This window comes from Schistocerca gregaria, chromosome 3 (assembly GCF_023897955.1).
Source record: "Schistocerca gregaria isolate iqSchGreg1 chromosome 3, iqSchGreg1.2, whole genome shotgun sequence".
Classification (NCBI taxonomy): Eukaryota; Metazoa; Arthropoda; class Insecta; order Orthoptera; family Acrididae; genus Schistocerca; species Schistocerca gregaria.
This window is the reverse complement of record NC_064922.1, coordinates 274,931,801-274,945,936: the sequence shown is the minus strand read 5'-3', so window position 1 is coordinate 274,945,936 and position 14,136 is coordinate 274,931,801. Positions and strand designations below refer to the sequence as shown.

General features: G+C 45.3%; 1 protein-coding gene across 1 annotated transcript in view; it reads left to right on the top strand.

Moving 5' to 3' along the window:
* Nucleotides 1–9,230, top strand: part of LOC126355341 (decreased expression in renal and prostate cancer protein-like) — a 43,046-nt gene extending 33,816 nt beyond the window's left edge. Inside the window, exon 3 of the mRNA XM_050005635.1 lies at nucleotides 9,061–9,230. Within this exon, the coding sequence (XP_049861592.1) occupies nucleotides 9,061–9,230 (170 nt within the window). The remainder of the gene's footprint in view (nucleotides 1–9,060) is intronic.
* The last annotated feature ends 4,906 nt before the right edge of the window (nucleotides 9,231–14,136 follow it).

Genomic DNA, 14,136 nt, shown 5'->3' with positions numbered 1-14,136 from the left:
GATAGGCACTTGGTGCAGGGAGTGGCAACTGACCCTTAACATAGACAAATGTAATGTATAGCGAAAACATAGAAAGGAGGATACTTTATTGTACGATTATATGATAGCGGAACAAACACTGGTAGCAGTTACTTCTGCAAAATATCTGGGAGTATGCGTACGGAACGATTTGAAGTGGAATGATCATATAAAACTAATTGTTGGTAAGTCAGGTGCCAGGTTGAGATTCATTGGGAGAGTCCTTAGAAAATGTAGTCCATCAACAAAGGAGGTGGCTTACAAAACACTCGCTCGACCTATACTTGAGTATTGCTCATCAATGTGGGATCCATACCAGGTCGGGTTGACAGAGGAGATTAGAAGATCCAAAGAAGAGCGGCGCGTTTCGTCACAGGGTTATCTGGTAAGCGTGATAGCGTTACGGAAATGTTTAGCAAACTCAAGTGGCAGACTGCAAGAGAGGCGCTCTGCATCGCGGTGTAGCTGTCCAGGTTTCGAGAGGGCGCGTTTCTGGATGGGGTATCGAATATATTGCTTCCCCTACTTATACCTCCCGAGGAGATCATAAATATAAAATTAGAGAGATTCGAGCGAGCACGGAGGCTTTCTGGCAGTCGTTCTTCCCGCGAACCCTACGCGAGTGGAACCGGAAAGGGAGGTAATGACAGTGGCACATAAAGTGCCCTTCGCCACACACCGTTGAGTAGCTTGCGGAGTATAAATGTAGATGTAGATGTAGATGTAGATGAGGGAGACGGGAAGAAGGGAAGAAGGGGAGGAGAGTGGGGAGGCGGGCAGTGGCACTCCAAAGAGGGCTTGGGAGGGAAGGACGTGGGAGTGAAACAGTCGAGGAGGGGGTGCAGGGACTCAGGGGGAGAAGGAGGAAAATTCGCTCTGGGAAAAGGAGGGGAGATGAAAAGGGGGGCCCTGGGGAGGGGGGTAACAAGGCAGGGTTACAGTTGGAAGGAAGGGTAAATGTCACAGCGAAGTTCAACATCTGGGAGAGGTAGGTGCTGGAAATTACCCTGATGAAGTAGATGGAGGGTGTGGAGGTGGAGAGAGGAGAATATAGGTTCAGCAACAGGTGGGGGGTGGAGAGGAAGGAGAAAACCGGCGGGTGGGGGGATCAAGCCTGTGGACAGTGTAAACGATGCGGAGATGTTTGAGGAAAAGGTAGGGGAAGAGGATGAGGTTATACAGGAGTCATGTGAGGAAAGAAAGGCGGATATGGAAGGCAAGGCAGTGTGGGTGGCGTTCTAGGATTTTGAGGCCTTATGAAAGCGGGGGGGGGGGGGGGATCCAGGCAACGCTGCCGTAATAGAGGATAGGATGGATGAGGGATTTGTAGGTGTGGAGGATTGTGGAAGAATGCAATCCACATGTCTGGCCAGACAGGAGTTTCAGGAGGTGGAAGCGGGAATGGACTTTCTGCTGGATGGTAACGTTCGAGTTTGAGACCAAGGTATCTCAGAGTGGGGGTGAACTGGATGGGACGACCATAAATGGTGAGAAACAAATCGTGGAGACGAAAGGAGCGGGTGGTGCAGCCTATAATGATTGCCTGGGATTTGGAGGGGTTTTGTTTTGTTTTTAGAGACTGTAACAATTTATCAAATGAGTTGCAAATGAGCATTTCGATACCTGTTCACTTAGTGGAATGATTTGTAAAGCAGTTATTAGTTTTTAAAAAGCTGTTAGCGAAATGGTAACAGTCAGATGCAACAAGGACGGAAACCGATTGGAAATTGAGTGCCTAATAAACGGAATAAATCTTTTCAACCAGCTGTAACTGTGATCACGAGAATAATAGGAGTAGCAAAACCTGTAGTAATGAAAGTACCAACAGTCGTCACTAGACCGCAGGTCGAGGTAAGACTCGAGAAGTAAAATGAAGCGATAATTTATATATTTGTTAGTGGCTGTGTTCACATATCACGTGCGGTGTATAAGATACTACAACACGTTTTTCTCAATGAGAAGCATCAATGCGGGATAGGTTACAGTTTCCTCACACAGTCCACTCATTACATACACATGTTGTGCTTTGTACGTTACGTTGATAATAAAAGTGAGACATATACGTAACAAATGTTTCATATCTCAAGAAAATGACTTCTCCAAGTAGTAGATAATACCTGCAGTAGTCCATAAATTGCTTCGAAGCAGATAAATGAATTACTTGCCAGCACGACACAGCAGTAGCTACATAACGACTACTGTAGTGCTGCACATATTTTATTATTATTAGTATTAAAGACACAAAGCATTAACAGACTGAAGTCGTCCAATTTCTGCGTGTTCAGACGTAAGGAGTGCAGAAATGAAGTGATTTAGGAACACTAAGTATAGTGCACACATTCGAACTTGCTTGATTTTAAGTGGGCTGCAGTGTGCAGATCAAGTAAGTGTCGTAATGGACAGGTGTAATGCAGGGGAAACATGTTTTGTAACGAAGGTGTACCACTTGCGATGCACCACGAAATCCGTCGTCACTCGTTCTAAAGCACACACACACACACACACACACACACACACACACACACACACACACACACAGACACATACACACACCCACACAAAGTTAATATCATTCATCTGTCACCTTTTTAAAAATAATACTCTTACATTCTACAGTTTATTTAGGTGCTAAAGTTGGTGAAATGTGGGGAAGGAGAGGGGGACATTAAGAGTGGGGGAGGGGGTGGTAATAGCTAATGTCTGACTGCTCTCAGCGGTAATGGTCTAAGAAAGGTTGCGAACCATTGTCCTTAAGGCGAGCCATGGTGTCTCACGAACCCATCGCAGCGTAGTGCGGGTCGCGGTTTGTGTCAGAGATTGTGTGGTGTCAGTGTCGATGTCTGAGTCAGAGCATGAGTTGCCAGCATAGAGGAAGAACGAATCATCCTGGTATTTGCACTAGACAATTAAGGGAAACCACGAAAAGCCTACATGCCGATTTCTTTTCTTTATTGTTATTTGTATCACCTTATACAAAGGCGGGCTGTCAGCAGCAGAGTACGCCGCTCTTCAGCCTTGAGTTTGAATAAAAGTAGTAGATACAGGAGGCACTGAGAAAAGAATCAAAATATCGGGCAAAAAAAGTAGACACTAAAAAACAAAAAATATGCAGCCGTTCACGCTGGACGAGAAATATCACTAACACTAGTTGACACGGCGCACATAACATGTATGACGGCGACGGCACACGTGAACAGTGGTGGCGTGACGGCGAAAGAACACAAACACAAACTGATGGCGATGATCTCCGGCGTGCGAATGTCCACTGAGCGTGTGCGAGTCCAGGGACCTGCCAAGAGAGGAGGAGGAAGGGGAACGGGAGAGGGAGAGGGGGGCAGATGCCATGGGCAGGGGAGATAGGGGGAGGGGTGGAAGGGGGGAGCCCGGAGGAAGAGGGTTGGAGGAAGGGGACGGGGGAAAAGGAAGGAGAAGGGATGGAGGGTGCCAAAAGGAAAGGACACAGGAAGTGGGGGCAAGGAGGATCAAAGTTGATAGGAGGGGTAGATGGAGGGGAGGAGGACATCATCAGGGATGGGGAGCTGGCGGAAGCCACCTTGGGAGAGGGTAAGTAGGGTGGAGAGATGGAGACCAGGTGCGATGTGGGAATACAGGTGCGGCAGCGGGCGGGGGTGGGAGTGGATTGGCGAGACAAATGGGTGAGGAGGGTCGAGTTTGTGGGAGATGTACAGGATCCGTATCCTTTCAAGGAAAAGGAGGAGGTGGGGGAAAGGAATGAGATCGTACAGGATCCGCATGGGGGAGGGGAGACGCATGCGATAGGCTAGGCGGAGAGCATGGTATTCAAGGATTTGAGGGGATTTATAAAAGGTAGAGAGGTGGAGATCCAGGCTGGATGGGTGTAGCAAAGGATAGGGGGGATGGGGGATTTATAGGTGTGGAGGATGGTGGAAGGGCCCAGACCTCACGTACGGCCCGAAAGGAGCTTGAGGAGATGGAGTCGGGAGTGTGCTTTGGCTTGGATTGTCCAGAGATGGGGGGGTCCAGGAGAGACGACAGTCGGAGTGACGCCAATGTACTTTAGGGTGGGAGTGAGGGCGATAGGACGGCCATAGATGGTGAGATAAAAATCGAGGAGGCGGAAGGAAGGGGTGGTTTTGCCTACAATGATCGCCTGGGTTTTGGAGGGATTGACCTTGAGCAACCACTGGTTGCACCAAGCGGTGAACCGGTCAAGATGGGATTGGAGAAGGCATTGGGAGCGCTGCAGGGTGGGGGCAAGGGCAAGGAAGGCGGTGTCATCGGCAAACTGGAGAAGGTGGACGGGGGGGGGGGGGGGGGGGTGATGGCGGTGGCATGTCCACCGTATACAAAAGGTACAGAAAGGGGGAGAGGACGGAGCCTTGGGGCACACCGGCGGAGGAAAAAAAGGTGTAGGAATCCGTGTTATGGATGGTGACGTAGGAAGGAAGGTGGAAGAGAAAGGAGCCGATCAGATGGACATAGTTAATGGGAAGGGCAAAGGTCTGGAGCTTGAAGAGGAGACCGGAATGCCATACGCGGTCATAAGCTCGTTCGAGGTCCAGGGAGAGGAAGATAGCAGAGCGACAGGAATTAAGCTGGTCGGAAAGGAGATGAGTGAGGTGAAGGAGAAGGTCGTCGGAAGAGAAGGACGGCCGAAAGCCACACTGGGTAACGGGAAGGTGGCGATGCTGCCAGAGATGCTGGTGGATGCGGCGGGTGAGGATAGATTCCAGGACCTTGTTGAAGACCGAGGTAAGGCTGATGGGACGGTAGGAAGAGACGGCGGACGGCGGTTTGCCAGGTTTAAGGAACATCAGGATACGGGAGGTTATCCACAGGTCGGGGTAGTAACCAGTGGACAGGACTACATTGTAGAGCTTGGCCAAGGTGGAGAGGAAAGAGACAGGAGCTTCACAAAGGTGACGGTAGGTGACACGATCGTGACCAGGAGCAGTGTTGCATTTTGTGCGGAGTGTAGCAATGAGATCCTGTGTAGTGATAGGGGCATTGAGTTCCGTGTGTGCAGTGTTGTCCAAGTACTGGAAACCAGGTGCGAGGGGAGGGACAGAGGTGTCAGTTCGATCGCGGACATCCGAGAAGAGGGAGTAATCGAGCTGGGGATCATCGGGGATGGAAAAGACATTGGACAGGTAGGAGGCAAAGTGATTGGCCTTTCTAAGGGTGTCAGGGAAGGGGTGATCATCATGGAGAAGAGGATAGTAAGGGGAGGGTTTAGTTCCGGTAAGGGAACGGAAGGCTGACCAGAACTTGGACGAGCTGATAGGTAGGGTAGCACTTAAATGGGTGCATGTCTGTCGCCAGTCCCTGCATTTCTTGGCCGCAAGCAAATCACGAATGTGTCGCTGGAGTTTCCGGTGGCGTCGTAGTGTGTCCGGGTCACACGTGCGGAGGAAGGCACGGTAGAGACGGTGTGATTCACAGAGGAGGAGGACGGCCTGTGGGGGTAGGGTAGGACAGTGGGGGTGGATAGCGACAGTAGGGACTTGGGCCTCCACGGCCTCAGACAAGGTCTGCTGGAGAAAGGAGGCAGCATGGGTTACATGGTCAGGGTGGCGGTAGGTGAAGGGGTGGCTATCGACCTTGGTGGAGAGGGTATCCCGGTAGGAATTCAAGTTAGCACGGGAAGAGTCATGGACGTACTTAGGAGGAGGGTCATTACGGGGGTCGGGGTGGGGGCGACGACCGTCTGAAACGGTGAGGAGGACAGGGAGATAGTCACTACCAATAGGCTCCTACATGTCGATAGCATCGAGGGGATTTAAACCTCCGGCCTCCAGAATGCGAATCTAATGCTTTACCACAATGCCACGTAGCTGTGTGGTCTGCTCTCCTCCCCAGGAGGAAGTATACAACGCTTCAGGGGCAAAATAATCAGCATGGTTAAAAAAGCGCGAGAGGAAGCAGCATTATCTTACTGTCTCTTTTCCTCTCCTCCCTGCCACATCTACCTTCATGCATTATTCTTCTGGGGACTAAAGTCGATGATTTAAATTACAGCCAGCGATCTTTTTGATTTTCATTGCTCGTACACGGATACAGACGTTTGACTTTCATATCACGAACTTAAACATAAATCTAATGACTTGATATTAGCCGATTTGCTTGTACGTCAATATGGGATAGATCAGTTATATGCCAGAACTTCTCTGCAAGACTTTGTGGGAAGGTTAGACCACTGTCCTTAGGCAAGGTAAACTCGGATAATTTCCTGGCTCGTTTAAATTCGTGATATTCCTTCGTTTGAGCGGTACTGAGTTATACGAGATGTGGACGTGATTCCTTTTCTCCCTCATAGATGACAGAAACTGTACTTTCTTGTGGTGTAGTTATAATTACGCCAGCAGCGCCTCTGCTGTGACGTTTAGGAACTTCTCATGAAAGTGAACGGTTGTTGTCAGAACTAGAGATGGGTCGAACTCGTTCATTCCCGTGAACTACTTCATTCATTTCACTCTTTGCCGTGAAGCCTTCAAATGAAGTAGTTCATTAATGAAGTATGGAAGCCTGGCGAAGTTGCCGAGTTCGCCGCTCAGCCGCGGCTACGCTCGCTCCTACAATAAAGCTTCGTAATACTTCGTAATTTTACCAACAGATGGCCGAACTATGCAGTAACGCGCACGCAACGTTTTACGCTCTTACAGCGTCTGAGTTAACTTAAATAGAGCATGGTTGAAGGGGACAAAGGAAAGATAAACAGAGAAGCCTGTCACACATAAAGAAGTTATTACATTTAATCTTGCTCGACATTTTCTCATGAAGCGCCCAAAAAAAGTCTTTATCTCCCAAATGAAACATTCTTTGTTGTATTCATGGACTGAAAACTAGGGCTTCCAACGAAATGCAGTCCAATTTTATGTTCCTTTTAAAATTTAATCCAAAATAGAATGAGTATGTTTACCCTCCAGATTCAAAACGTAAACTGTCACCTGCAGTCATTGGTACGATTTCGGGTAAAATCCCTCTTTCTGCGTTATTAACGAACCTTTTATTTTCAAGTTGGCTGTGCATGCTCACACAGCCAGCCTCTTCGTTTGTATCTTTAACATTCATTTGTCTGCAAGCGCTGCCAGCGGTAGGCTACCCGTAGACGCCAAGTTTAACTGCACAAATAGTAACGGGTAATGATGTCAGCACTGCAAGAAGCAGCTGACGCTGCCTTCCCCTCGCCCCTCACCTCCCCAACCCGTTGTAAACCTATCGTTCCCCACAAATACCACGCGATTCGTCGACAGGCAGTAGAGGGAGGACTGAAGCGAAGGGAGGATGAGTGACGTAGCGCCGATGTAGTGGGAGAGGGAGAGGGGAAGAGAGTGAGTGAACTAGAAAAAAGTGTGGAGTGTGCTACCTGTGAAGAGTTTGAAGTACCAGACATTGAAATTGAGTGGTTAGTTCACACTTCACTGGAGTGAAGAGTTCATTTGAACGACTCATTCACGAGCTCCCCATCACTAGTCAGAACCTGTTCTCGAGGAAGCTCGTTTGCAACTATTGAAGCTTTTGACGTAAATTTGGTTGAATTTTCAAGTTGTGAATCATTATAAAGTAAAGTGGAAGTTCACTTTAACATTCTGTAAATGATATTCTGCATTGAGTTTGTGTACTTTCCATCAGTTACTTAAATTAGAAAAATCTTTCGTTAGCACACATCCGCGCTTTCAACATCGAAATCTCTATTCAACCAAAAAGCCTCCTGTTTCAATTCCGCTTAACAACGTCATCTACTGGCAAAAAAAAAAAAAAAAAACACTAGAATATAGTTCCGTGTATAATGCCGAATAGTGACATAATTTAAAAGTAGACCAGTGTCTAATCCGTAATTATATGCAAGATGGGTTGCATACTTAGCTGACATTTTTTCATTTTAGGTGCCTGGTGGATGTAAAGATAACTAAATATTCTCCCATGGACATGCAAAATCCTATTTTATGTGTTATGGAGAAAGGGTGGTCTGCATACAAGGCATCTAAAACAACGGGTGCCTTACATGACACTTCAAGATCGACTTCAGTAGCAGAAATGCAACAAATAAAAAAGGGAAGACCACTTATTCTTCCGGTGGAACAAACGGCTAATTTGGCAACTTCCACCATAAGAATGTAAGAGCTTGGTTTTGAATAAACTGCCACATATGCGCGAAGAGAAGCATTTGATTTGTCAACTCAGACAAGGTTACTGCGGGATGGAATTGGTGAGTTCGTTGCGGGTAAAGATACGGGTTTGTATTGCGTCCACAAAAGAAAATATGAATGGCCTTTACAAGACTTTTGAGCAGGAACTATAGAAGACAGTATTACGAAACAACCCAGGAAGAATTTGGGAATCTCGATGAAACTGGCTATTCCAAAAGCCTCAAAAGTGGTTCGTCCCAAAAGTGCAAGCATAGTAAGACGTGTAAGACACTACTGCTGAAAGAGGTGAGACAAAAACAGTTTTTCTCACTATAAATGCTGCTGGAGAGAGTGGACCAAATCCGATTATTTTTAAGGGGATGTGTCTTGCTGGTGATGTTCAGAAAAGTGCTGCACCTAAATGTCTCGTAACTGTCTCGAAAAATGGGTGGTGTAATTCTGGCATCTTCATGAATTTCCTTCACCATTGTTTGTCACCTGTCCTTTCCGTGAGACCCTTAATGTTGATTGTAGATTCTCCCTATAGCCAGCTGTCTGCTGCAGCACTTCAGTTCAGCGAGGAGAAAGGGATTTGTTTTGTTACTTTCAGCAGTCACGCTTTTCACTTGCTGGAACCTTTGGATGTTAGAATATTTGGACCACTGAAGGGATCATGAAGGTCAAAAGTACAATATTACCTCAAGACGAAGGGCTGTAAGACAACACTACAGCACTTTCTTCCTCTCCTCAAGAAAGTTTTCACTGAAGAAGATTACCTCTGCTTTTTGCAAGACTGGTATCATCCTCTGAACAGACCGCAATTCCAGACAGTGCTTTCAATCTTAGCGAACTCCAAGATGTAAGTTAGCAGAAAAAGAACTTCCGGCCCTAACTGCCAATGCAGGACTTCTCCCAACTTTGTCTGCTCCAGTTCCATTTGTCTGTTTTGGAATTTCTGCAACAAATTCAGCTACAGTTCCAGACATGAATGCAGGAATTCTTACTCCAGTTCACCATTATTGTCTGTCGGATCAGGAAAGGGGAAGTAATGCAGAAATAGCACGGCTGTTCTACAAAGAGAATTCCCTTACTATTGGGTGACAATAAAACCAGCTACAACAACCGGGGGACCCCAAAAGGAGAGGAATGGAAAAGAGTAGAGTAGAGTAGAAATGAAGTTACTGGAGAGAGTAGTGGCGGAACTGAAAGAAACCGCACAACATAGGGAACTGGAAATTAACGAATCAAAAACGAAATTCATGAAATTCCATAGAACAGGGGACAATAATCTGGATAAGTGATCAGCAGCAGGTTTTAATATTCAGCATGTAGAACATTCTGAATACCTAGGGGCTAATATAAATCAAGTAAATTCCATGTTGACAGAAATAAAAATCCGAATTTTAAGTGATAATAGATGTTATCATACATTTAATAAGCTAATGACATCTAGGATGGAAAACCGACAGCTCAAAATGACAATATATAAGGTTATGATTAGGTCAGTGCCTACATATAGACGCGAAGCATGGACGTAAGCAACACTGACGAACAACAACTCAGAATATTTGAACGAAGAAAATTACGGAAATTTATGGAGGAATCTAAAATAATGAAGTACTGGAGAGCAAGGCCCAATTATGAGATGTATCGTCTCATACAAGAAGCTGATATTGTAAAGCTAATTAAAAGTAAAACAACAGCTAGGCTGGAGGCATGTCCTAAGGATGGAGGACACAAGAGCTATAAAGAAGTTCTCCAATGGAAACCGACGGAATAATGATAAAAGGAAGACCACGTAAACGATGAATTGACGACATGAAAGGAAACATCAGAGTTTAGGGATCAGAGAATGGAGAAGGAAGGTACAGGAGAGGACAGAACGGAAAGACATTGTTAAGAAGGCAAAGACCCACACAGCGTTGTGAAGCCACGAGAACAAGAAGTTATCTAGAGTGAATAAGTTGTGAGATGGTTGGTTCAAATGGCTGTGAGCACTATGAGACTTAACATCTGCGGTCATCAGTCCCCTAGAACTTTGAACTACTTAAACCTAACTAATCTAGGGACATCACGCACGATGCCCGAGGCAGGATTCGAACCTGCGACCGTAGCGGTCGCGAGGTGCCAGACTGTAGCGCCTAGAACCGCTCGGTCTCACCGGCCGGCGGTTGTGAGATGTTACCAATTGCTAACTACTTGGAACATTCTCCACAATTGAAGAGCGCTCAAGAGTTGCCTAGTGCTCTGCGAAAACAAGGGAAACAGATAGTGAATGCTCTGGCTTACAATGCAGTAAGTGTGTCCTGCAAGGGCCGGGGTCCTGGTTCCAGAACCGGTGGCACATAGTTTCAACTTGCCTCATTCGTTCCATCACTCGTTTTGTTATTGATTCGATTTTTACGTTGCTCGTGGTGCTAACAGTATTCCTTATTAGGGTTTGAGTACCACACTTTTTTTTTACTATCCTTTTTATTGACTCAGCCTCTTATATTATTTTCACCTTAAAAACGTGTATTAGATTGCGAAGTTTTGGCCAGTGCAGTGCGTGTTCGTAACGCTCATTCAGTAACAAATAAGCCATCTCCAATCGAATTTCATGCCTTCACTGTACATTTCAATGTTTCTTAAGTTATGATGGGCGATGTACCTTTGAAGGTACTTCGCTCGTAATTTGTTACTGTACTTGCAGAACAGGGGCAGTGAATGGTTTCGGTTGGTACACGATTTCCCTGCAGAAGTGCAGTTAAAACTCTGCCTGTTATCATCCGGGATGGTATTACTGATTTATGCCACGAGCCAGGTGAGCGTGCTGCAGTTGTACGAGTGATAGGTGGCAGAGATACGGCACTGAGTCCACACAGTATCACGTGCATGCAATAAAACCGCTTCCTTAAAGTACGGCATTATTTTGTTGGTCAGACAGCTTCATGCTCTAAAATGTCGTTCATTTTCCCTTCAGCGAATGTTAAACAAAGAAGATCTATGGAAGACCACAGTGAGCACTGCTAATAAAAGTTAAAAAATAATAACCGGGACACAGTCGTTGTGGCGCGAGTAACGGCGCCAGACGCAGCCGTATTTAACGATGCTGTAGTTTACTCCGTCTCTAACGACCGCACAGTCGGCGGAACTTTAAACACTACTCTTCCTGTTCTTCTTCTTTTTATTTTACTAGTATCCATGAAATGCCACTCGCGTACAATTTCATACCATTGGCTTTCGTTTTAAACGAAACTTAATTTTCATTTATATTATTACGTCATCATACTCGTAGTTTTTTATATTGCTATCAATGTTGCCTATTAAATTGCAAGACGGTACACAACTCTTACATAATACAATATTTTTAAATTGGTTGCACAAATTTCGAAAAGAAAAGTTCATGTTAAAAACATATTTCCTTAATACCTGGATCGATGGCTGTGCGATGTACAACTAGACTACAAACCCAATGGTCCTGGGTTGGATCCTAGGAGTTTTATCTGAAAGTTATCACGTCACTCACCCCCTCTCCTGTGCCAACCTTTTCATCTCAGAGTAGCGTTTGCAGCCTATATCCTCGATTATTTGTTGGATGTACGAGGAGTGTGAAAAAAGTAATGAAACTGATTTTTGCCTAAAAAGGCTGTTATTTATTTCAAACAAGAATACTGTCCTCTTCGAAGTACCTTCCTTCGGCAGCTATACATCGGCGGAGTCGTTTATGTGTGTGAAATATTATGGGACTTAACTGCTAAGGTCATCAGCCCCTACGGTTACACACTACTTAACGTAAATTATCCTAAGGGCAAACAGAAACACCCATGCCCGAAGGAGGACTCGAACCTCCGCCTGGACTAGCCTCACACTCCATGATTGCAGCGCCTGAGACCACTCGGCTAATCCCGCGCGGCACGGAGCCGTTTTTCTCAGTCTTGCTAACAGCGCTGAAAGCTTTCAATTGGTAGGGCCTTTAATATGCCTGCCACATGCTTTTCGGTGTTCTGCACAGTCCCAAAATGACGTCCTTTCAAGAGTATTTCAATTTTGGGAAAAGAGAACAGTCACAGTGACTCATATCAGTTGAAGAGAGGGTTGTGGAACAACAAGAACGCCTTTTCAGGTCAAAACTTCGATGATGGAAGACGCCGTGTGACGTGGCGCGTTGTCATGACTCAGTTTCCACTTGTCTGCAATATTCCGTCTCACCCGATTCACCCCTTCCCTTCAAGGACATCTTGGTGTAACATTTGGTTGACAGTTCGTCTTGGAGGGATAAAGTCTTTATGCACAATGCCGCTATTGTCAAAAGAGCTAATCAGCGTTGTTTTGTTCTTTGCTTTGCTCATTCGAGCTTTTGTCGGTCGAGGACATGTCCCAGTGTGTCACTCCCAACTTTGCCGCTTTTTCTCAGGATCGTACTCGAAAATCCAAGATTCATCACACGACTGAACCATTCGTGGTCATTGGTAATCCACTCAAGAAGATCAACGCACACGTTTATTCAATTGTCCTTCTGTTCAGTTGTGAGGTTTTTCGGCAACATTTTGGCACAAATTATTCGCCTGTGAAAAACTTCAGTCAAAATTTGATATACATTAAAAGTGCTTAACAACTCCCCATCATCCTTATTGTTAAACGTCGGTCTGATCTTACAACAGCAGGCGCACGTTGGATGTTTTCGTCGGTTTTTCAAGTTGAAGATCTCCCTGAGTGAGGTTCATCTTCATCGTGTTCTCGTCCTTCCAAAAATAATTTGTGCCAGCGAAAAATTTTCAAAGATCATACTCGCGGATTTCCCCAAGTCTAGTATAAAACTTGATGGCATAACGTTACTCTAAATTCCTCTATTCCGTTTTCATAACACACAAGAAAAACAGCTTCAGTGATGGCACTCTTTAACTTCCTTTTGTGCCATAGATGTTATTCTCTTATGCCTTGACAGGTGTCCTATCACCCTGTCATATATTCCTTTCCTCGCCGTTTCTGTGAAGAATCTCTTCATTCCTTGTAGCTCGTTGTTGTAAAAATGCCGAATCACACCGTATTTCAGGGTCCGCGTTAATCTATAGGTCCCCCTGTAACAGGCCGCAAAAGTCAGTTCAGAAGTCGCAGGAAGGCAACAGTGCACCTCTGACAATAGGATCATGCCTAGTAAATCCGTGTGGTATTGAAATCAACCTTCGAGTTGATGCTAACATTAACTTAATTTATTTCAACGAGTTAAAGTGACTTTCACACTGCCTGACACGAAAAGTGGAGCACACAGAAGACATGACCAGATATCAATAGAACTTCTTACACGTACGCATCTTGTCGAGTATGAGAATGTTTCGTTGAAATTCTCCGTGATGGGCAGAATAACAACCAGAGTGTGTTATTGTTGTTCATGATTAGTGCGGTTACCAGGTCTGATAGGGATGTAAGGGGCAAGAACGGCCTGAGATGTTGAGTAATCACTGTGAAGGACACTGAGTTTCATGTGTTCGTGTGTAGAGTTGTAAAAATAGCATAGGCTACTGTGGACTACCAAACCAAGTGTAGACTAGTTTTCCTAATAGCCTTGGTCAGTTAATGTCGTACCCACGTTACCAATACATTGGATGTGTTCAGGCGTTACTTCATAACGGTCGGTATTTTTACGTATGTCCAGTGCCTTACTGGATCCCAGTAGAAACTGGAAGCGGTGAACTGTCTAAAAACTGCGTGAGGATATATAAAGGTCCATGTAACCGACAGAACATTTTTGTTCTACATAGTTATCCTCCTGTCTGTTACTTAAGAATAAACAGTATTTGTAGCAAAACTAAAATTATCAAATTCTATGGGAAAATTGTTGATTTGTAACATGAAGCAGAGGGATGTTGTAATAAAAATGAAGAAAACAATACATATTTTTTCATATAAAGCTAGAAAAAGCGTATGTGCTACAAAATCATACAAGGTGCTAAATGCGGATACTGTCAGACCATTGACTTCCCTACTTTAGTATCATTGAAAGTTGTGGCACCTCGCAAGGCATTAC